The 21,714-nt window shown below is 39.2% G+C and overlaps 1 protein-coding gene and 1 long non-coding RNA gene across 2 annotated transcripts in view; one reads left to right on the top strand and one right to left on the bottom strand.

The window, feature by feature from the left end:
• Positions 1–2,867: 2,867 nt before the first annotated feature.
• LOC112675665 (uncharacterized) lies at positions 2,868–3,375 on the bottom strand. Its single transcript, XR_003145979.3, has 2 exons — positions 3,237–3,375; positions 2,868–3,129 (listed from the first exon to the last, which is right to left on the bottom strand). It is a non-coding gene; the product is annotated as an uncharacterized LOC112675665 (long non-coding RNA).
• A 107-nt stretch (positions 3,376–3,482) lies between these two features.
• UACA (uveal autoantigen with coiled-coil domains and ankyrin repeats) overlaps positions 3,483–21,714 on the top strand; it is a 90,959-nt gene continuing 72,727 nt past the window's right edge. The window contains exon 1 of the mRNA XM_025472306.3: positions 3,483–3,679. Within this exon, the coding sequence (XP_025328091.1) occupies positions 3,596–3,679 (84 nt within the window). The 5' untranslated portion in view covers positions 3,483–3,595. The remainder of the gene's footprint in view (positions 3,680–21,714) is intronic.

Raw genomic sequence — 21,714 nt, 5'->3', positions numbered from 1 at the left:
GCAGACAGTTCATAAAAATAACTTGCCCAACATTTTTGGAAACTGATGCAAGCTGGAGTTGTGTCTCTGTCTGTTTCCTTGATGTTATGCAGTAACAACAGAAAAGGAGCCAGTGAGAACTTGGATGCTCCAGAAGACAGCCAGTATTCACAACAGCGGGAGTACCAGTCCTGCATCACATGAATACATGGGACAAACAACCATAATTCACTCTAAAAGAATGCATCAATTCATTCAGGAGTATTCATTGAGCACTTACTACATGCTACGTATCGAAGGGAATTCCAACATATACCAGTTATTCCCTGGTTTTAAGGAGTTTGAAGTCTAGTAGTGAAATAATGCTTGTTCAGAAAGTATGTATTAGCATCATTTGAGATGTACAATTCAGCCATTTGGAGGATGGAGAGATCACTCTCAGTGGAGTGATCAGAGAGGCCTCTGTTAGAGAGGAGGGCACTTGGAACAGATTTATGATTAAAAAGGCTTATTTTATTATTTTTTTATTTTTAAAGATTTATTTATTTATTCAGAGAGAGAGAAAGGCAGAGACACAGGCAGAGGGAGAAGCAGGCTCCATGCAGGAAGCCCGATGTGGGACTCGATACCGGGTCTCCAGGATCACACCCCAGGCTGCAGGAGGCGCCAAACCGCTGCGCCACCGGGGCTGCCCAAAAAGGCTTTTTTTAAATTAAAGTATAGCATACACACTTATAAAAGTGTACATATCATAGAGACTGTAGGATAACTGAATTTTCACAAACTGAACACACTAGTTACATAACCAGAACTCTAGTTATGTAACCAGATGGAATAGTACAGTATTCCAGAAGCCTCCTTATGTCTTCTTCCAATCATTCCTGGAGGAAGTAGGATTTTGTTAGATGAATGTAGATAGAAAATTACCGGAGGAGGTAATAGCCTCATAAAGATGTGAAAATTGAAAGGCATGACCCACGTTTGAGGAATGGGACGAGGAGTAATTTGTTTGGATTGCCACAGGGAGAACAGGGTTGGGTCCATGTAGTAGAGCCTTACACGCCAAGTAAAAGAGTTAGATTTTATTCATTAACTGCTGAAGGTTTTTGAGCTAGAGAGGAATATTTTGTAAGGCTTTTGATGATTGATAATTTACTGGTGATGGGAAAGGGGAGACTGGAGGTTGGGTGTCTCATTGGGAAATTTATAGAATATCCAGATAGAAGTTTGGTCCTGCAGTGGTAGGTGAGGACAGAGACACAGCGTCCAGGTACTATAAAGAGCCACTAAAATCTGAATGACTGTGGATCTTGAGGAAGGAGGAGGATTCAAGAAAATTTCCTTCCATAGAACTAATCAAGACAACATTTAATAATTTTCTGTTATTTTCAAAGACAGTGTTATTTTCAAAGACTATTCAAAGTTCACTGCCATTTACTTGGATGCTGTCTCTCCATGAGAGCTCTGAAAAAATGTTTTTACAGCATTTATTTATTTTTAAAGATTTATTCATTTTAGAGAGAGAGAGCATGTGTACCTTCAAGTGGGGGGAGGAGCAGAGACAGAGGGAGAGAAGTATACTTCCCGCTGAGCAGAGCCCCATTCAGGCATGGATCCCATAACCCTGAGTCACAACCCAAGGGGAAATCAATCAAGGGTTGATTGCTTAACTGACTGAGCACCCAGGTGCCCCATTTACAGTATTCAAATAAAACCCTGAGTTACTCTAAGGAAACTCTAAAGAGAGCAACTGACCTTTCAGACAAAAAGAATCCATTGTTTGTTGGAAACATGGACTGTTTGTCTTTTCAAATGGGTACATGCTAGAATAAATATTTTGCTGAGAAAAACTGACTCCAACGAAGACTTTTGAAGATGTCATGTTAAAAGCAAATTATTGAGTGTTCCTCACCTACTTGTTTCTTCATCCTTCCTTGAAATGATTCTCACTAATCCAAATTTTCTGGGCAGGATGAATTAATTAGCTTTAATGTGTTTCTACAGAAAGCAAACACAATATTTTGCAGAAAAGACCATGATATGTTTTCCTTTGATGACATTTTGTATCACTTTGGCTATTATGGGTCATTTTAAAAAAATAAATAAGTATCAAAATCCGGCTTTGCAAAAAAATTATATATATATATCAGGCTTTGCTTCTTCCATCAGGTCTTTGAACCCCGTAGACTGGAGAACTTGGCTATCTATATCATCTCCTAGCAACTGAGGCAAACTCTGCATATGTTAGTGATATTATGGTTTTATGGTTTGTCTAACTCACTAGATTGTAAGCTTCCTGGATGCAAAGGACCTATCATGTTAATCACTTTTCCTCCAGTAACTAGCAGCGTATAGTACTCCTTAAACATAGGTGTAGGTTGAAAGAAAGCAAGAAAGAATGAATGAATGAATGAATTGGATTGGATTGTCTATTTCAAAGATTTGTGATGATCAAACAAAATGAGATGTCTGTACAGACTGCTGTTAAAAGCATCAACAGATATTAGTAAAATAATCTTTTTTTTGGGGGGGGAAGGACAATATAGCTGAGAAATACAAAATATACTACTATTCGAAATAATTTATAAACTTTTAGCTGAAATAATATTATTGAAAGCCTGGATTCTCGTTCAAACAGCCAGGTCTTTTTTTTTTTTTTTTGAGATATACAAATTAATTCAGTAGATTAAGTAGGGACTACTACAGCAGAGAGGAAAGGTCAAGTGTGGAAAGCAAAAAGTATAGCAGCATGTGACCATATGGAAAGAGCTAGACCTTGTTTCCTCTTTGGCACAGCCCAAAGAATTCCAGGTATACTTATTTCTGGTTTTCTTTTTCTTTTATTATTATTTTTTTATATTTCTGGTTTTCAAAAATTTTGTCACTCCTTTTAGCCAGGCTTTACCACCGTATTTTTATTGATGCTCTCCCCACCCGCACCCCATCTCTCTCGCTTTCTCTCTCCAAAGCAGCGGGTTCTTCACTCATCAAATTGATTATCGATCATTTCACATTTATTGTCATGTCTTTCAAAGTCCGGTCGTAGCTGGACGTTCTTCGGCAGCGCCTTATTCCTTAGAGGCCGTTGTTTCCCAGGCGCTGCAATGAAACGCCGGCGGGTGGAAGGGAAGCTGAAAGCTGCTGCGCGTCCTGCTGGGAAGCAGAGCAGAGTTAGGGACCTGAGCTTAGGGAAGAGCACGTGCGCGGCGGTGGGGGGAGGGAGGTGGCTGCGGCCGGACCCCTCGCTCTCCTCTGACCTGAGGCCCCGTCACCGAAGTACGCTGGCCGGAGCCCTGCTCTCCCGCGGGTCCCCGCCGCCGCCGCTCACCTCCGCCGCCCGCGCAGCCGCGGCCCCAAACTTCTGCAGCTGCGAGAGGGAGGGGGTCTGTAAGTAAGTTTGAAAGGGAAGTCCCACCCCCTTCCCGGATTCCGATTGGCCGCGGCCGGCCCCGCCCCCTCGGAGGCCGCGCCAGGATTGGCTGCGGGAGGGCGCCCCGCCCCCGAGTCCCCAGGTGGCAGGTGGGGCTGGGGCCGCCGCCGCCGCCGCCGCCGCCTCCCCGGGCGCTCGCGGCCCGCACGCTTGAAGGTTCGGGCGCCGGAGCGCGGACACCTGGCCATGAAGAGCCTCAAGTCCCGGCTGAGGAGGCAGGACGCGCCCGGCGCCTCGTCCGGCGCCCCCGCCGCCGCCGCCGCCAGCGCGGTGAGTCCCGCGGCCCGTGCGCGTCCCGGGCTCCCGGCGCTGCGCTCCCCGGAGCCTCCCGGGTCGGCCGGGGCCGGGGCTCGGCTCCGCGCGGAGACCCCGGGCACCCCCCCCCCGCCCGGGGCGGGTCACACCGCCGAGCGCCCCGGGGTCCCCCCGGCCCCGCGTCCTCCATCCCGGGCTCGCGGGCCTGCGCGGGGAGGACTCGCACCCTGCACCCTGGGAGGCTCGGGCTCCGTGCGTCCCGGACGGCGAGGCTGGGGCGGGTGGCCCTCGCCCTGTCGCGGGGAGGTCGGGTTGCAGAGGGCGGCGTCCACGCGGACGAAGCCCGGTGCGTGCTGACCCTGCAGGCGGCGGTGCAGCTGGGAACGTGGGGGTCCTGTGCGGCCGACCTTCACCTGCGGGACAGGCGTGCGTGACCATCTGCAGCCCGGCCTCCCTGTGCACCCTGAGGGGTCCTCGGGGCCTCTCTCTAAGTTGGCAGCAGATCAGAGCTCTTGAGAAACAGCCTGACTGCAGATGCTGGGGATTTAGATGATTTGGCGAGTCAGAAGAAGGGCAGTGTCATCAGCATTTCTACGTTATTAGGAAAATTCTAGGTCCCTTAAAAAAGCCATGAAGAGTCAGAAAGGTAAAGGAGATAGGATGCTCAGACAGCTCCACTTGCCCCTTTGGAGTAATTGCAAAGAACCTTTATGATTTCTCACTAGTTTTACCGAATGATTACATGCCTTTTATGAGAATACTAATTAATCTGCTTTTGGTTATGAGTTAATTCAGGCTTGTGACTCTTCTCTCTCCACCTACTTCTGGGATGATGTTAGTTGGACTTAACAGGAAACTGTAGCAAAAGTAGGCTTTTTAATTTCCAATTAAAAAAGGAAAGCTATAGGAGGCATGGTATTTGATGATTTGATGTTGTTTAATAAAGCATGAAATTGTTTTATAAGCACATAGAGATTACTTTGTTTCACATTGTTGTTTTTTTTTTTTTTAGATAATAATTGACAAATGTCGTTTAGTGATGTCAGAGGTCAGTGTAGTTAAAGATTCAACTTTTTTTTTGTAGTGCAGGTTGTGTGTGTAGCTTTTTTGGTAGTGCGGGTTGTGTGTGTAGCTTTATAAAAGACATGCTTTTTAATATTTATTTGCTCCACTTTCCCATTTTCTTTGGCCTGCACTACATATCCACACCCCACTTGGAGGTTTTTATACCTTGATTTTATCCTGTTTTCTCTTCTAGAAAGGCAGAGTATCTAATTGTTATTGCTATTATCAGCATGCCAGTTTGCATTTTATACATTTGGAACATGAAGTGCATCTCTCTGAACTTAAATCTTAGCACTTAATAAACTGGGCATTCTTTTTAAGTCCATAAAAATAAAGAGAAATACAGAGTATAAAGAGGTAGAACTAGATTTGTTAGAAAACATGAACTTAATCTCTGTTTAAGTTAAATCTTAGAATACGTTTTGTAAAATATTTCCATGAAAATAATTGAATATGGGACGCCTGGGTGGTTCAGCGGTTGAGCGCCTGCCTTCTGCTCAGGGCGTGATTCCGGTCTGGGGATCCAGTCCCACATTGGGCTCCCTGCATGGAGCCTACTTCTCCCTCTGCCTGTGTCTCTGCCAGTCTCTCTCTGTGTCTCTCATGAATAAATAAATAAGATCTTTTTTTAAAAAAAGAAAATAATTGAGTGTGATGACTAATAAAACCAAACCAAGATAGAATAAAATGAATGTGCAGGAGAAATAGGTTCCTTTTGCTTTCAATCTGTACCATAATCCCTAATGTCAGATTTGGTCACATGGGTATGTATTGTTGGTGTTATCTGTTGCTTATATGTTCTTCCAGAAAGAGTTTAGTAACTACAAGCAAATGGGAATATAAATATTCACCCTTATGGGAATGGTTAGGACACTGTACTTGTTCTGTATCTTTTTTAAAAACTGTAAATAATTAGGCCCATTTAGAACATCTCCCTTCAAATCCATGCTGTAATATGCAATGATGAATAAGCCTGTGTATATTTAAAGTTTGTGTGTGCACGTGTGTGCATGTGTGCAGGCACACATGTAGGATCCGTTCCTAAAAGTGGAATTGCTGGGTTAAAGGATATGGAACACTGGTAATACTGAAGAATGTTAAATTTCTTTCCATACATCATGCACCCAAAGTGTGAGAAATTACTTTTCTGGGCTTTTAAGAGCCCACAGCATGTTCTTCTTTATTTTTCATGAGCAGTTTATCATTTCCATTTTTCCATGGGATTGTTGATTTTTAAAATTCATTTGTACATACTCCGTATCAAGGAAATTAGTCATTTTAATATGCATAATATGTTTTCTTAACTGATTACTTGTCTTATGATTTTATGGTGGGTTTTGCTATGCAGGACGTGGCTATTTTTATGCAATTGAATTTGTCAACCTTTTGTGACTTAGGTTTAAGTTATATCTTGCCCTTTGTACTCTGCAATATTAAGCAAAAAAGAAAAAAATTCCCCACCTCATTTCTTTTAGCTTTTTTTTTTTTTTAAAGATTTTATTTATTCATTCATGTAAGACACAGACTGAGAGGCAGAGATATTATAGGCAGAGGGAGAAGCAGGCTCCCCTGTGGGGAAGCTGATGTGGGATTGATCCTGGGCCCTCTGGGATCATGTCCCCGAGCCAAAGGCAGACACTTAACCACTGAGCCACTCAGGCACCCCATTTCTTTTAGTTTTTTAATTCGTTTCATTTTTTTTAACATTTTAAGTTAAATGTTTGTATAGGATCTATTTTGGCATAAGGTAAGGGGTATATATCTTGCTTTCTCCATGATTACCTAATTTGAATCCCAAAGCAGTCATTTTTAATTATCATGGAAATAATCACAATATGGCCTGCACAACTTTGATTTGAGGGAAAAAAAAACTTAAAATGTGTATTTCATGAATATTTTTCTTCTCGTATTTATTTAAACTTATGCATCTGAAAGAGATGCATTAGCAATAGTCTAAGGTATGTAAATATTTTATAGTATGTGAAATATAGAATCTTAGCTTAACATGCTAAATTATATGTAGAAAAAATCATTTAAAATATTCTGAATAGTACCATGGTTATAAATATGTCCGTGAGTTTAGAGTTCACTCAACAGAGGTTATGTTTATACACGTATACATAAATGTAGTAAAATACATTTGAGACTTTTATCTTGTTCTAGCTGAATCTGGAGATAACTGCCTCTTTTAATCATAAAATAAGACTATTTTGTTGTTGACATTTATCTTAATCACTAAATTGGAGCTTCAGATTTCAGAAAGGGGTAATTAAATGACTGTAAATGCCATTTCAAATCTAGTCAATTATGTGTGCAATTATATGTACAATTATGTATACGATTATACGTACAGTGAGAATAGGCTATTCCGTTTTCACCTACTTCAGACTAGGAAAATTGAGTAATTAAAATTAAGGGGCTATATTTCAAGAACTAGTAGATATACTGCAAACAGATATTGTAAGCAGACATTTTGGAAGGGGGCTTCACTTAAACTGTACCTACACTTGACATTTGTAGTGGAGTCAGTGCTTGATTGTTAAAGTTATCTCTGATATGGGGAGGCTCTGTAGTTATTTTTGCCGCCGTTTCTCTAAGTGACTCTGATTTTGGAACAATGAATTCTATAGGAGCAATCAAATATGTTCTAAAGCATCTTGTTAATGTCTCAGGACCCTGAAAAAATACTGATATTTCTAAAAACATTTAGAGTTACAAATATAGCAACTGAAAAATATCCTCAACAAAATTCCTTTGGTTCCCACTAAGAACAGAAGTTTGAGATGTTTGGGGCGCCTGGGTGGCTCCGTTGGTTCAGTGTCCAACTCTTGATTTTGGCTCGGGTTATGTCCTGAGATGGAGGCCTACATTGGGCTTCCTGCTAAGTGAGATTCCCTCTGCCCCCACCTCCCGCCCCCAGCATCCTGCCTTGGTGCACATGCTCTGTCTCTCTCGTTCAAAGTAGTAAATCTTTAGAAAAGAAAAAAAAAAGTTTGAGATGTTTAGAAAGCATAAAGGATTAAATTTTGTCTCAGTTGTGATTTTGAAAAGGAGAGTTTTGTGTTTTCCTTCTAGGGGTTAGAGTATGTTTGAAAAGATGTTAATATTATAACAATGATTTTTGGGTAATGTGAATAATTAAGGTGAGAAATTGTTAAATTTAAACTCATGATACTTAATTGAGCACTATTTACTCAATTTCATTAAAGATGCCAGCCTTTGATTAAGAATGTTTAGCTTAAAGTTTTATTCGAACAGTTTCCTAGAGTCATCTCTGCACTGCATTTCTTGTGGTTCTTGAAGGAAGATCACAATAAAGAAGCTCTGTCTCTTTATATTTTTGATGTCAATCCCAGGTTGTCATGGTTATTTGAATTGCTGAATTTTATTATAATACAAAGCAGAATGGTTGAGTTGCTTTGGTACATCTTTTCGTATACAGTGAGTCCAAGAACTCATTGTGTACCAAATGATGAGTAGTTAACCATTTAAATTCCTTCTTTTAGTAAGAGTGGAATAGTAATTGTATCTCTTTATTGTGCATGATACATATTTTTTTTCAAATTTAAAATTAGTTCAGAAATTGGATCTTGTTAAGCAGTTGCCTTATTTAATTTGGAAAACATTAATGGAACACATAAGTTAGGCTCAAGAATGTATTAATAATTAAGTCCTTTGTAAGGAAATTGATGATTCTAAGTTGGAAACAGAAAATGTGCAAGTTGAGCCTGGAATCCTTTGTCACACTAGAAATAAAGGAGGCTATCAAAGATTAGGACTCAGGAGCCAACTTGAAGAGGTTCCCACTATCCAGCAATGGGGTAGTTCCATCATCAATATGGATAATGTGTCAATGTGCCAAAATCTTTTAAGTATGTGAATTCATAATAATTATTGCAAGAAAAGGAGATAGTTGTCACTTTTTGATGTATTCTTTCAAGAACCAGAAAATAGGGGTAGCTCAGCAGTTAAGTGCCTGCCTTCAGCCCAGGGCGTGATTCTGGAGTCCCGGGATCAAATCCCAAGTCAGGCTCCCTGCATGGAGCCTGCTTCTCCCTCTGCCTGTGTCTCTACCTCTCTCTCTCTCTCTCTCTGTCTCTCATGAATAAATAAAATCTTAAAAAAAAAAACTCAGAAACTAAAGACAAAGGTATTATGCTTTTCCTCAGGCTAACCAAGGAAGGAAGGGGAGTTCTTCTTTTATACAAGGTGTTTTATCCCAGCTAATAGAGGAAGAAGGGAGATGGAATTAGTATATCACAATTTTACAGCTCCTAAAAAATTGATGGATCTGGGGCAAAGACAGTGATTATCAGTGGCTACTAATGTTCAAAAATAAAAAAAAAATCAGATGTAATTTATTTCCTGATGGGAATATTTATTACTGCCTATGAATAGTCTTGCCAAAAGAACCAAGCCTGAATATGATTGGCTTCCAGATCTTACCTTCATTTAACAGAAAATACAGGGATGGAGGAACATGGGGATGCAAAGGATGTAATTGTGATCATGAGAAACTCTTAGAACAAATGGCCTAGTTTCTTCAAAAATAAATTATAAGAAGAAGAAAATGAAGGAAAAATCTGAAGATTAAAAGAGATTTAGGAGACATTAACCAATTGCAATGATAGACTTCATGTAGACCTTGATTAATAATAAAAACTATTAATAATAAAACTAATTTTAAAATGCTTAATTTTTTAATTAGCTGACTGGGTGGCTCAGTCGGTTAGGCATCTGACTTTGGTTCAGGTGGTGATCTAAGGATCTTGGGATTGAGCCTCACTTCAGGCTCTATACTCAGTGGGGAGTCTGCTTCTCTCTTGCCCTCTGTCTCTCCCCCTGTTTGTGCTTTCTCTCTCTCTCTTTAAATAAATAAATAAAATCTTTTAAAAAATAAAAATAATATTTTATGATAGTTGAGAAATGTAAATGTTGTGATATGTGATGGCATTATGGAATTATTACCTAAAAATGTTTAAATGTGACAGTGGTTGTAATGTGGTTATGTTTGCAAAGCATTTTTATCTCTCAGAGAAACACTATTTACAGATGAAATGATGTGAGGTCTGGGATTTGTTTCCAAATAACCTGTGAACAGGGGGTAGGAGAAGTGAATAGGGGATATAGTTGAAAGAGAGATTGATCATGAATTAATTGTTGTAGGTGGTGGGTTCATGATACAATCATATTTACTTTTGTGATGCTATTGTATTTTGCATATGTTCTAAAATTTCTATAGTAAGAAAAATCTAATCACAACCTTCAGATTTTTAAGAAAGCTAGACATAAAATAATAATATCTTATGTTAAAAGCCATTGACAGAGGTGTATATAAATTGCTGTGGGAGCACAGATATATAGGGTGGGGTCAGGGAGGAGATAGGAAAGTGAAGCTTGAGGCTGGGCCAGATAGACGGTGAACAGCAAGTGCAGTGGTGTGGATTTGTGAAATTATATAGTGCACTGAGGGAACTCCAGGTTTCAAAAGGAACTTTGGTATATGGTAGGGGGTGGTGCAGAGGAGGTGCAGAACTTCGGTCAGAGTAAGGAGGTGGAGAGGGGGCCAGCTAGGGGGAAATAGTTAAAGGAAGGCTTTTATTTTTTTTGTTTTGTAACCTGAATTAAACTTTTGTATTCCTCAGCAAGTGTAAATCCTTGTTCAGAGAGATTTCTGACTGGAGTGGGTAAGTTTCATCTAAAGAAATGATTCTATTGGGGAGGTAACAAGTTCTCCCTTCCTCTTTTCCCTTTCTCCCTAGAGCTAGCTGATAGCCTGCAACGTTTTATTCTTAACAACCCTGTTTAATTTACAGACTAACACTTGGTGAAGGAATCTACATCCAAGAATATTAGATTTAAACATTATAACTCATGTATTACATCTCTATTGTAATGGAGGACTTAAGTGTCCTGTTAGTAATCATGCAAACATTTGCCCTGACACCTAAGGAATATAACAAATGGTTGAAAATTTCCACCTGCTCGAGCTTATTTATGCAAGAGCAATCAAATTGATTTCTGGAGGGAATTTAATTTGCCAAAGAATGATGATTGAAATGCACTTACTGAAATGGTAAATAGAAAGATGGGATAATATATGCTTATTGCCTCATTTTTCTAAGTCATAAAATAATTAAAAGCTTTGTATAGCTTTCCTCTTCTAGGCTTAAATACGTAACACAAAAATACAAGAATAAATTTACCTGTTCGTTGTTACAGAAATGGTTTTGTCTTTTGGACTTTTGTTATCCTCAGAAATCTTGAATATTACCAACATTGACTAATTTATTTCTAAATCGTATAATCTCTGAAATGTGCAAAAGATGAACCCATATAGTTGAGTTACTAAAGTTCTGGCAAAGGTTGAGATGTGATAAGATGTAATTATATAATCGAATCAGCCCTGCTAAGTACCCTTGAGAGAGACTCTCTGTATATGACTGAACCAGTCAAGATAAATGGCTGTCTATTGTTTTAAAAATCTTTCCCCCCACATAGAGGTCATAAATGTCCGGTATAGAAAACAATACAATTGAATATAAAGAATAAAACAAGTCACCATGCCATGCCATAAACCACTGGTTTATGCTCTTTTTAAAGATTCTAGGGGTGGGGGGACGCTTGGATTACTCAGCGGCTGAGCCTTTGCCTTCAGCTCAGGGCCTGATCCCAGAGCCCCAGAACTGCCTTCAGCTCAGGGCCTGATCCCAGAGCATCGGGCTCCCTGCAGGGAGCCTGCTTCTCCCTCTGCCTGTGTCTCTGCCTCTCTCTGTGTGTGTCTCACAAATAAGTAAATAAAATCTTAAAAAAAAAAAAAAGATTCCAGAGGGGAGCTGCAGGCAGAGGGAGAGGAAGAAGCAGGCTCCCCGCTGAGCAGGGAGCCTGATGTGGGGCTCCATCCCAGGACCCTGGGATCATGACCAGCAGTGTATAAAATTGTTGCAGTCACTACACCTTTTCAGTAATGAACCTATTATTTAGAACATATTTGTCAACTTGATTGGAAAAAAATAGCTTTAAAAATACAGCTTTAATGTGTGTTTTTGATTTCTAGGGAGTGTGGACATATTTCTATGCCTATTGCCATTTTCACTTGTTTTAGGAACTGTTTGTGTTCTTTGACCATTTTTTTTTCCTTTCAAAGCCTTGTTCATATTAATCTTTAGGGGCTTCACATCTTTATTTTTGCTACTTGGTTTATTGTAGCTTTGAGAGTAGTGTATATCTCTCACTATAGCTGTGTTACTGACACCTTCCCTTATTTATATTCCAGTTTTTGTTTTATGTACTTACTTTTATGATAATTGATACTTTAAGTTTATTGGCTATTTTATATTCACCGTGGTGTGTAACTAGTGGTATAAAAGTATCTAATTTGTAATCCAACTTTTGTCTTGAATCCTACTTTGTCATATTATCTATGATATTATTATCCCTTCTTCCTTTTTGCTTTTGTGTGTGTGTGTGTATTTATTTGCCCAACATATTGTCCTACCATTCTTGGTTTTAGATATTTAGGAGGACGTATGGATGAAGCAAGTGCTGAGAATCCAGTAGAACTGAAAATTGTGGGCTAACTATCTGGCACTGTGAGTGTACAAGTGTATAACATAGGATATATCCTTTTTTGGAGGGATGTTATGTTTTTAATATTGACCTTATTGATATATTGTCAAGATTTGACATTACCGCTGTGGTAAGGTTTTCCATTCAGGCGCAGAAATACTTTTATGTCTCAGTGACTTTTAGTTCATTTTTTTTTTTAACCAGATTGTCACATTATTAAAGAAAGAGAGGGTAAGAGGGGAAGGACATGTACATCATGCTTTCTAAACTAAAAAAGTGAGTGTATAGTTTTTCTTCTAGCTTATTTTTGTTATTCTATGATTTTCTCATCTGCAGGGTACTTATTTTGTGCAGAGGTTGGGGTACTTTGAAAATGGGTCTCCAGTGGGTGAGCCTAGTGGGTATAGTTGTGTTCTAGTGAGCACAGTACGCCCTGATCTTTTCAGCTGTGTCAGCTGTGTCAGTGAGGAAGCTCCCAGAAGCACTTGCTATTTTACATGTGAGAGATCTTTTTAATGAGAGCTCTTTTTTCCTGATCCATCTCTTTTTACGGTTGGATTCTTTTTAAAAATTAACATTTTATATTTTAAAAAGCACATTATAAAATATAAACATTTGTGGCAGTGGCTACGTACATAAATGTGGAAAATGGAGTGTTTTTCAGCCTTAGAAAAGCCAAATTGTGGGCCAAAGAATGTCCATTCATAGCTCTTGTAACCATGCCTGGGGCAGAATGGAGGCAGGGCGGTGTGTCAGCCTATTTGGATTTGAGTCTTGCTGCCCCTTTGTGACCTTACGCAAGTTACTGAAATATATTTGTTTCCTCATTTGGAAAATGGGACTAATGATTATGGTTAAGAACTCAAAAAAATGTTAGTCCTCATTAGTATTAACTGAAAAATCTCACCAAAGGTCTTTCCATTTTTATCCTTTATAACCAGGTGAACAGAAGTCTCTCCTGATCTTTTCCTTTACAATTAATACATGCCCCTGTAGACTTTTAGATCTAGATCTTCAAAAGACCATATGCTCTAGCCTCTTGCACCAAAGGAAATAAGTGGTGTTTATATTTCTCATTTGTTAAAAAAAAAAAATGTTTCATGAGGGACTAGGCTAAGCACAAGGGAATGAGAAGATGAGGAAGATAAGAGGCTCAAAATATGGTGGGAAATTCTATGAACAGGTAATACAGAGTCATAACTGCTGTGGCAGGGGAGTGTTCTCAGTGCTGATCCTGTCTGGGGTTGAGGAGTTGGTAAAGGTGTTTTTTTTTTTTGTTTTTGTTTTTGTTTTTTTTACAGCATGAGCTGCTGCTGCTTTTTGAAAAAATTGAGGTGAGATTCACATAACTTAAATCTAATCATTTTAAAGTGAGCAGTTCAGCAGCATATAGTATGTTTGCAATGTTGTGTAACACCATCTTTGTCTACTTTGGTTCCAGAACATTCTCATCACCCTAGAAGGAATTACTCAGTATCCATTAAGCAGTAGCTTATGTGATCCAAGGGAACAGCAAGAGCAAAGGCATGGAAGTGAAGTGTCTGGAGTTGGGGGAGAGGGCAGTTAGTTTGTCAGCTTAGCTTTGGTGAACCCTAGAATAATAGGCAATGGGATTGAGTAGGAGATAGGAGGGGAGGTTGGGGCTAAATATTGGAATGGCTTAAAATACGCCATATATTCAGAGCGTTGGACTTGTACTGCATATGCAGAAGTTGGGAACCACTCGATCAAATGTGTTTTGGAAGCATTACTTGGTAGCTCTTTTCAGGATGTTGAGGGGCTCAAGCTTGGCAGTGGATGGACAGTGTATGAGGCTGCCGCCATAGTCTAGGTAGAAATTCTTGAGGCCTGAATTGTTACAGTGCTGCAGGGGATGGAGAGGAGGGCATCATGAGAGGAACATGGTTTCTGAGCCCCAGAGAAGTTGTGACTTGTCAAAGTAACACACGATCAACACATAGAAGAACCCTGCCTGCTGACCCTGAGGGAGCCCCAGTAAGCCCCCTGGGTATGATGAAGTGTGTGGGACGTGCAGTCCCTGACTGGAGGTAATTGCGTGCTAGAACACTGTCTGTGGGCACCTGGGTGGCTCAGTGTTTGAGCATTTGCCTTTGGCTCAGGTTGTGATCCCTGGTTCCTGGATCGAGTCCCACATCGGGCTCCCCGCTGGGAACCTGTCTCTGCCTCTCTGTGTCTCTCATGAATAAATAAATAAAATTATTACAAAAAAAAACAAAACAAACACTGCCTGTGTCGTCTTGTACGCTACCGAGTTAGCGTTGTTTTCACGTGCACTTGATATATACCCATTTGGATGCAGAACTCAGTGTTCTGACGATGTTTGCAAAAATAGTTTTGAAAGTTTACTTATGATGCTAATAATCATTATAAGCACAGATTCTGAGCACATATCTAATTTGTTTACTCCAACTTTTATTATGAAAAATTGAAATATAAGAAAGAATAACACAGTTAACTAGGTAAGATATACCTGCTCACTACTTAGACTCAAAAGTTAACATTCTGCTGTATTTGCTCTATCTATATATGTGTATGTATTTAAGTATAGAAAATATACACACATTTTTCACAAAGCCTTTTGAAAGTAAGTTGTAGACAATATATTTTACCTTTATTTTTATTTATTATATTTTACCTTTAAATACTATAGCATCTCTATCACTTAAGAATAAGACATTTTACTTATCTACAGTGTAATAGTGGTATCTTGAATATAGATAAGGAAACTGAGGCATTATATGACATATGAGGTTGAAGCAAAATTGGAAGAAATAATGTTTTGCAATTCCTCAGACTCCTTTCTCTTATATTGTACGTGATAATACTATCTCAAATTTTAATAATATTAATGCATTATTAAAAAATTTTTTTTTAAGTATCCCTATCACCAAATTTTCATAGTCAAGTCATTCATAGCCAAAGGCAGCTCACTCTGATATCTGAGTAGAGCTAGGGTTTTTTTTTTTAAAGATTTTATTTATTTGTTCATGACAGACACACACACACACAGAGGCAGAGAAACAGGCAGAGGGAGAAGCAGGCCCCATGCAGGGAGCCCAACGCGGCACTCGATCCCAGTACTGGATCCCGGGTCTCCAGGATCACACCCTGGGCAGAAGGTGGTGCTAAACCAATGGGCCACTAGGGCTACCCCTTAATGCATTATTTTGATGATTTTTGTCACTTTCTTGAAACATTCCTGCTAATGGTTAATATTCTTTTAAAATGATTTATTAGAAGAAAACTGGATGAAGGATGAGCATCTCTAGGGAAGGAGCAGTAATAAAGGGGTAGAGGCAGATGGGAAGAGCAGGTTGGTGTACAAGTACGTGGTTGCAGGCAGTGTGTGAGTACTTGTGCTCTGCTTGTTCAGTCTCGAAGTTGAGCCAGGGATCATGGCTTTGATGCTGGCTCCTCCTATTGAACCTTTTCTTATTTTTCTTATGTTGGGCTTCTCTTATTTCTCTCTCCATGGTCCAGGCCCCACTGCTATATCTGTCCCTGCCTGCAGGCTGATCCTGAATGATCTGGAACCTTAGAAGGAGCTGCCTGAAGACTGTCCTTGTGCCAGTGAGATATGTATATGTATAGGGTGAATAGGTCATACTTGAGAAATGCTCAATTTCAGTATTCTCCCACTATCCTGTTTGCGATTTAAAAAAACCCAACTTTCCTTTATAGCTAAGGATGATAATTTATTCAAATTCTTAATTATTCAGTCATTAAAATTGGAGAATGCACATTTTAAAAAATCATGCATTCTTTAAGTATTTACTATATCCCAGGTGCTGCCTTGCTACAGAATGTAAACATAATTTAGTGTATATTCAAGGTTATTTGGAGTTTTTCTTCAGTTTCTTTTCTCTAAGTTTAATTATCACCTGGAATTATATTTAAGGACCATTTTTGAATGGCAAGTAGGTTATTGAAATATTCAAATAGATTATATGAACATGTAAATTATTAATGTGTCCAATATATTTTTTAAGTTTCTTTTTTTTTTAAGATTTATTTATTTATTCATGAGAGTCACAGACTGAGAGAGGCAGAGACACAGGCAGAGGGAGAAGCAGGCTCCCCGCAGGGAGCCCGATACGGGACTCAATCCCAGATCCCAGGATCATGACCCGAGCCAAAGGCAGGCGCCCAACCGCTGAGCCACCCAGGCGTCCCTGTGTCCAATATTTTATTTGACTACTAAATAAATATTCTAGTGTAGGATATTAGGTACATGGCCTTTTTTTTTTTTTTTTTTTTTGTATTTCTTGTAGCTTTTGGTTTCTTATATTGGTCTGTTTGTAAGAATTTTTATAAAAATCAGTGCTTTGGCATAAATTCTTCTATGATTTTACGTTTCCCTGTGTTAAAGAGAAGGAAAATGTGATGCAATTTTAGAAGCATCTTTCATTTTAGTGTCCATACCAGTTAAGAAGAGATATTCTATAGGCAAACGATTGGGAATAAACCAGGAATAACAACAAAAGCTTGGTTTGAGTCCAGGCACTGCTATTGAAAAGCTGTGTGACCTTGGGCAAATTACTTTGTAAGTTTCAATTCTTTCTCTTGTAGGATGGGGATAATTTTACTTGCCTTTCTATCTCGCCAGGGATTTTAGGTACAAAAAGAATGAGCACATTTTGGAAGCTGTAGAACAATATAAATAGAAATTTAAGCAGTGGTTGTTATCTGTCAGTTAAAACATTACATTAGTTTTTGTTTGGTGTACCTAAAATTGTACTGATCCAATTGTGAAAACATAGAAGACGTTGCTCATATCTTGATGAAGTGAAGAGTCAAGTTTATTGTTATATGTAGAATGAAAAGATCTTCTGAATTCTGATTTGAAATGCTTTTCCTATTGATTGCATGAGTGGAGAATAAGAAGAGTACAACTTTTGTTTTTGTACAAAGGAGTTTTGAGTTGGTTAGCTGAATAGAAACACACTTGAGAGGGTAAAATCTTTGTAAGGTTACAAAATGCATATTTTTCCCCACTAAACTTTCATTGTAGAGTAGCACAGTGAATGAGAACCTTGCAAATGGTGGAAAACGTGACACTTGTCCATTTGATACGAGTTGAAACTATGGGTAGTATTTTGTATTTATGACTGTTAGGAGCTTCTCATTCCATGGTGTCATTCACAGCTATCAATGTGTTCTTTCTACTGGTTAGTACCAATAGGCAGATTCCTGGCTTATTTTGCTGGAAACAAGTCTTTGGAATTCTGTTGAGGGACACTCTGTCTACTTGTATATTTGCCACTATGTAAGTTGTAATTACTCTGAGACTAAAAATTTCAGCAAAATTCAGTTCTGCCAATATTTAACATACTTTTTTTTTTTCCTTAACACTTTTATTGCCTGTGTTCATTTTCTTGTGACTCCTAGGAACTGTTATCCAGCCTCTTGCAGACTATCCTACCTTGGATCCAGGGTCAGCCTCCTGGTAGGCTGTGGGTAATTTTTAGCCCAAGAGTAGTGGAGATTTAGAAAGACTTCTCTTCTCTGGCTAAGGGGGTGAATTTTCTGAAGGCTAACATGCTTATGATCTGTTGCATTGTACTTTCATTCAACAAATATTTAGCACCAACTATATGCCAGGTTTTCTTCTTTTTCCTTCCTTTCTTCCTGCCTGCCTGCCTCTCCTTTCTTTTTCTTCCTCTCCTTGAGACCTCTTTCCTTCTCCTGGTTCTTCCTCCTCCTCTTTTTCACTCCCTTCTCTTCCTCCTCCATCACTAGGTTTGTGTATTGAGAATGGGAACCATCTTATACCAAAATCGGTTAGCTGACTCCCTCCTGAGAAGGCCCTGCCAGCCTGATCCTTAGCTGTATCCTTAATCCTGGTTTTTAATGAACTTTGGGTGGAAGAGTCTGTATATGAACTAATTTTTCATTTGGTCCATTTACTTCCTCTAATCTTTCTATCTAGAATCAAACTAGAGTTTTGTGTTATGGAAATTGTCACTGGTTTCAGAGTTCTTTGCTTCTTGTTTCCCTAGGAGTTATGATTTGGCATATAAGTGGCACTAACCTTTATTTCCACTTTAATGGTTCATTATTTTCCGAAATGTTCAACCACCTGTTGTGACTAGAAAATTGGCCCCCTAAAAGGTGACAGTATTGCAAAACAACTTCTGTTTTTAAACTAGAAGAAACTTTAGGTCTCTTTTTTATTTAACTAATTGAAAAATTCGTATAATTTTATTTTCTTTCCAAGTTTTAAAATAACCTTACATTTTATTTCTTTAATGCATTTAAATATTCGATTTTTAGCAGTTTAGAATTGGAAAGGACCGTAAAGGTTTTCTGGTCCACTGGCAAAATTATCTTCAAGCTTTTCAGCTACAACCCACAGTTAGAATTATATTTTCTGTTGTGATGCAGAGGGGTGGTAGACAGAATTCTAAAAATGACCTGCATCCCCAGGACTTTGACTATGGTGAGATAATATGCCCATGATTATGTTGCTGTGTGACAACAGAAATTTTGTGGATGTAATTTAAGGTTGTAATCACTTAACTTTGAGTTAGCCAATAAAAGATTGTCCAAGTGGACCTATTCTAATCACATGAACTCTTCACAAACTCTTAAAGATTTTTCTCTGACTCAGAGGTTTGAAGGACAAAAGGGACTTGTCATGTTGCTGGCTTGAAGGTCTACAGTGCCGTGGGAGAAGGAATGCCAGTAGCCTCAAGGAGCTGTGAGAGAGAGGCTTTGGTCTGACAGCCATCAAGGAAACAGGTGCCTCGGTCCTACAGTTGTAGGGAACTGAATTCCACCAACAACCAGAATGAGCCTGGAAGCACATTTGTCCCCAGGTAGGAGGAGCTGGGCCTGGCTGGCAGCTTGATTTTGGCTTTGTGAGATCCTAGACAAAGAACCTGGCCGATCCCACCTGGATTTCTAATCTACACAACTTTGAGCTAATAAATAAGTGTCCTTTTAAAGCCTCTAAGTTTGTGGTGTATTTTTACACAGCAGTAGAAAACTAATATGCAAGACTATCTTGCAACCATAAAGAAGTTCTGTGGAAGAGAGAGAATTCTTATATGTGAAAAAATCAGAATAAAAAGTGTAGTTACAACCTGATAATAGTCATAAAACATTCACTTGGGAAGAGACCAGGAGGGGATATACAAAGATGATCAGTTATGAATTATGAAATTTTTATTTTCCATTTTCTGTCCTGTTATGTTTTATAATTAAAATGGATTCATGTTATTAGACTTTATAATAAACCTATTTATGTAAAGCTAAGAACTTTATTTGGGAATTTATTACTGGGAACATGCAAATTCGTAGGCCTGAAAGACTTTTGCTGGCAAATGTTAAATGTGAAAAACTTCTGAACGGTCCCCCTAATTTTGCTTAATTACTGAATATGTCACAAAAACTCATTGGTGGCAAGAACCTGTAGGTAGTTAACTAAACCCCCTGTATTTCCTAACATTTACCACATCACTCATTTGCTGAGGAAATAGCTTTTGCTGGCTCCTCTTGACTTGACAAGGAGAATGCACAGGCCTGTATGTTTTTTGAAGAGGTTCTGACTAAAGGTCTAGGAGTGGCCACTGGAAAGGTAGATTTAAAGCTGCTTGTGTATGGCCTTTAAAATAAAGATGTGAAAGGATCTCTGCTTATTATTACTTGTCTTTGAGCCACTTTAAGTCCTTTAGCTTTATTAAAGTTAAAGCGTGATTTGTTGCAAGGGGTCCTGTAAGTTAAACACTTATTAATCAGGATGTTTTCTATACACACAGGAAGTAAAGCAGCAGTTTTCCTAATTGCTGAGATCTAATTACATTCCTGTGGTGGGACTGTGCTGAGGGCGTGGGAAAGGATGAGTCACAAAGGAGGAAGGAACTGCACTTAGGACCCATTATAAAGACTTTTGGGTGTGGTGTGTTTGGGTGTACTCCTAAGACAAATGAAGTGTCTCATTTAACACAATGAGGCTATCCTGGAGGGTTTTTGTTGTTCTTGTTGGTTCTGACCTGTAAGATAAACTTTCCTGGGTCTGCTCCTGACTGCTTAGCAGAGTTGATCCTCCTCAAAGAGCACAATAAGGAGGGAGGGAATGTTGTTGCATCTTGAAGGTGAAACCCTATCTTCTAAGTTATTCTTGAATCAGACTGATTCTTGAACCTAACACTGCTAACCACATGGGATACTGTTGCTTTTCATTGTTCCTGGGTGATAACACTGATTCAGTTAAATGGCAATAATTAGGAAAAATGACAGCATTTCCATTTAAAGTGTGAATACGCATGCTTAAAAATTATAAACCACTTTTTTTTTTTAAAAAAGATTTTATTTATTCATGAGAAACACACAGGGAGAGAGAGGCTGAGACACTGGCAGAGGGAGAAGCAGGCTCCACGCAGGGAGCCCGATGCGGGACCCAATTCCTGGACCCTGGGATTACACACTGAGCTGAAGGCAGATGCCCAACTACTGAGCCACCCAAGGGTTCCATAAACCACTTTTAAACACCAGGCCAACTTTATAAAGGACAGTTTAGGAAACTTCCTGGAATGTCTAGACTTTTCCACTTTCATAATTTCAAAATATCTAAGTGGTCCGATTGTATGCTTGTAGGTGACCCTTCCTGCTGAGTTTCCCTGTCCCCGTTTTGTACTATCACTCTAAACAGGCTAAGCAGACCCTGTGGTTCTTTGGTGGTGGTGGGGGGCACAGATGATGAGCAGGGAGAGTGTAAGTGCCATGGCTTAGTACAGGATAGACCCTAGGGATGTGGGAATCATTTTCTGCTAAATGTATTTCCTGCTGGATGGAGGTGAGATTAAAACAGCAGGTTCTTGCCTCGTGTTTTGGCTCATCTGCTGGCCCTGAGAATGAGTCTCTCCTTAAATTTGGTACCCTACGCAAATCTCTCCCCAAACCCTGATCCTGGCTCCCCTCCCCTCCCCTCCCCTCCCCTCCCCTCCCCTCCCCTCGAAACTATTCTTTTTCCCCCAGAGAATATACAACTAGGGTCTTTAAATTGGTTCTTGTATATATGACTTGACTTGGTCAATGCTATCCTAGATTTATACATAAATGTAAGAGAATCTTCAGTTAAAAAGATTCATAAGATTTTTTACGCAGTTGAAATAGTTTGATTTGTATATGGCCATTTTAGCAATTAAGTATTGTGGAAACAGTTTCGATCATAAGTATTTCATGACTGTAACTGCTAATATGACTTTTCTAATATGTTATTTGGGTTTTTTTTAATTGTTGAGACAATATTCTGATATGTTGTGCTTATTTTTAAAATTAATGCTCTATTCCTGTAATTTATTACAGAAGCTTTCTGTGGTGTGTTTCATATCTGTAATTGGTGTTAGATTAAGAGGTGGAATTGGGACGTAAATTGCCATTGTCATGAAGTG

The sequence above is a fragment of the Canis lupus genome, chromosome 30 (genome assembly GCF_003254725.2).
Source record: "Canis lupus dingo isolate Sandy chromosome 30, ASM325472v2, whole genome shotgun sequence".
NCBI classification, from domain to species: Eukaryota; Metazoa; Chordata; class Mammalia; order Carnivora; family Canidae; genus Canis; species Canis lupus.
Note: the sequence above shows the minus strand (reverse complement) of the source record. Positions and strands in the feature narration are given on the sequence as shown.